We start from the raw sequence: 2,540 nt of genomic DNA, 5'->3' as shown, positions 1-2,540 counted from the left end.
GTAAGTTAAGGACTACCTGTATTTTGTCATGCCCCATTGTACAAGTTTTACATGTCTTCCACCCACTCCCTTTCCATCCTATTATTTTGGAGTAAGCCCCACTGAACTTCAATGGGATTTATTTCTGAGTAGACATGTAAAGGACAGCACCATCCATCATACCAGTTGTCGATCATTAACAAGAGGTGGAAATTCACAGGTCCAGAGATTCACCCAAAATCAGGTCTGTCCAATGGCTTGTACTTCAATGCGGTTGTTGGATGGAAGTTTCAGAAACCTCAGCCGGTGTCGTAGCTTCTTCATATTCAGAGAGTATATGATGGGGTCTCCTAGGGAGTTAATGGTGATCATCATTGCTGTGAGGTTTCTGAAGACATAGATAGCTCGAGAATGTTCGCTGGGACATTGTTGAGTGGCTGAATCAAACACAACCCCGGCGAAGAAAGGAGCGTAGGAAAACAATGCTAAAACCCAAATCAACACGCTGGTTCTGGCAACTTGGACTTCAGCGAGACGGTAGGTAGCGTGGCACTGCCCTAGAATTTCCATAGTTCCTTTGTGTTTCCTCAAAAATATGATGATGTTTAGATAAGTGAAGAGCGGTAGAATGAGCACCACCAGACAATGAGGAATAGTGATGAAGGTGAGATAGTCCATGCACAGCGGACTGTACAGAGTGGAGATCTTGTCCTTCTCCAAGCAGTTCCACCCCATCAGAGGCATGAAACCCAAGGAGAAGGCACACACCCAAATACCCAACACAGTACTCAAAATCTGGTTCCTGGTGATTCGGCATCTCATCCTTAGGCTTCGGGATACAGCCAGGTAGCGTTCGATCCCAATGATGACTAGGTTATAAATGGTGGCCAGGATTGACATCGCGTAGAAGGCGTAAGCTCTGAGAAGTTCCTTTGACCCCACAATGGTGCTTTGAGGGTCCCTGATGAACACCAGGGCGATCCAGAAGCCCGAAGAGCTGCAGAGGAAATCGGAGACGGCCAAGTTGCAGAAGAGGATGAAGATGGGTTTGTGAAACTCCTTGGAGAACACCACCCCAAGAACCACACCTGAGTTGAAGACGGCGGAGATGAAGGTGATGAGAAGTTGAGGGATGCCCAAGGCCAACACCAAGTGGCGGTTCCATATGAGAGCAGTGACATTGTTTAAACAATCATGCTTTCGGATCATGGTGAGGATTGGCCCCGAGCCTTAGGCTGAGATCAAAGCTGAGATGTTGAAGATCAGAAGCAAGATGTCAGAATGGAAGGATAAAGCCAAGAACTCAGGTTAAAAGCGAGACCAGGAAATCCACAGATTGTTATTCACACACTGTCTGGACTTAAGAAGGTAAACTTTTTTGATTGAAGGGCTGGGATCCTTTTTGAATTGAAGATATTCCAAATCATGGACTCTCGTAGATGGTATGAGGGCACCCCTCACCCAGCCGAAGATGTAGATGAACTTGAAGATTTGAAGGTTCTCCAAAGCACCTTAGAGCAAGAGAAGAAGCAATGGGTGGAAGGTCATTCAAGAGATATCCAATCTGGAACTAAGAAAAAAAAATCACGACAATAAGAATAATTAATCAGTGGAGTGACTTAGCTTCCAGAAGTTGTGGGTGCTTCATCACTGGAGGTTTTCAAGGCAAGATTGAACAGCCATTTGTCCAGGATGGTATAAGCAGGGGGTTGGACTAGAAGACCTCCAAGGTCCCTTCCAACCCAATGATTCTGTGTTCTATATCTGATGCAACACCCTCTTTCTATTCTCTTATTCTGCAACTCTCGGCTGGTAATGGGTACGACAACCTCCTGTTTTCCGGATCCAAGGGGAGAAGACTTAACATTATGCATTCTTGTTTGCCTTGTATCACCCAAACAGTGAGTTAAACGTTAACTCCCAGACATCTAATCAGGAGGGCTATCAGCTCCTTACTCCATGGTTGCTAGGTTGATCTCACCTAGCAAAGGTATCCAATAAATTCTGGCTGATCTCTCTGCCCAGCGGGGCTGTCTACGCTGGAATGACATTAATTAAAGGACAAATACGACTGATGAAAAGCAAACAGAGATATTTCCATTCCTTCCACACATCAGCGTTCACCAAGCTGTTGTACTTTAGATCAAGGGTGTCCAACCTTGGGCACTTTTAAGACCGGTGGGCTTCATGGTGGCTGGGGAATTCTGGGAATTGAGGGCCACCGGTCTTAAAAGTTGCCAAGGTTGGACATCTCTGCCTTTGATGGTTATGATTTCCTCTCAATTTAGTTATCACAGTCAATGATGTTGGAGGGTTTATTGAAAATATCTACAAAGTGCTAAATGGAATCTGGCCAACATTGGTAGCAAGAGTTGTAGCCCTTTGGAAAGTTCAACTAAATAACCACTTAACACTGGAGTTTTCTAAGAAGAGATTGGATAACCATTTGTCTGAAATGGTATAGGGTTTCCTGCCTAAACAGGGGGTTGGACTAGAAGACCTCCAAGGTCCCTTCCAACTGTTATTCTATTCTATTCTATTCTATTCTATTCTATTCTATT

General features: G+C 44.7%; 1 protein-coding gene across 1 annotated transcript; it reads right to left on the bottom strand.

Moving 5' to 3' along the window:
- Positions 1 to 219: 219 nt before the first annotated feature.
- On the bottom strand, positions 220 to 1,188 carry LOC113422044 (lysophosphatidic acid receptor 3-like). The gene has a single exon (XM_026682741.2). The coding sequence runs from the start codon at positions 1,186 to 1,188 to the stop codon at positions 220 to 222; it is 969 nt and encodes a 322-aa protein (XP_026538526.2).
- Between the last annotated feature and the right edge of the window lie 1,352 nt (positions 1,189 to 2,540).

Source organism: Notechis scutatus, chromosome 1 (assembly GCF_049901735.1).
Source record: "Notechis scutatus isolate UNSWTSFEM ecotype Mainland chromosome 1, rNotScu1.2, whole genome shotgun sequence".
Lineage (NCBI taxonomy): Eukaryota > Metazoa > Chordata > Lepidosauria > Squamata > Elapidae > Notechis > Notechis scutatus.
This window is presented reverse-complemented; position numbering and strand designations above follow the sequence as displayed.

Excerpts from the sequence above, each read along its gene's own strand:
- LOC113422044 (XM_026682741.2), bottom strand. The coding sequence starts at position 1,188 with ATGATCCGAAAGCATGATTGTTTAAACAATGTCACTGCTCTCATATGG.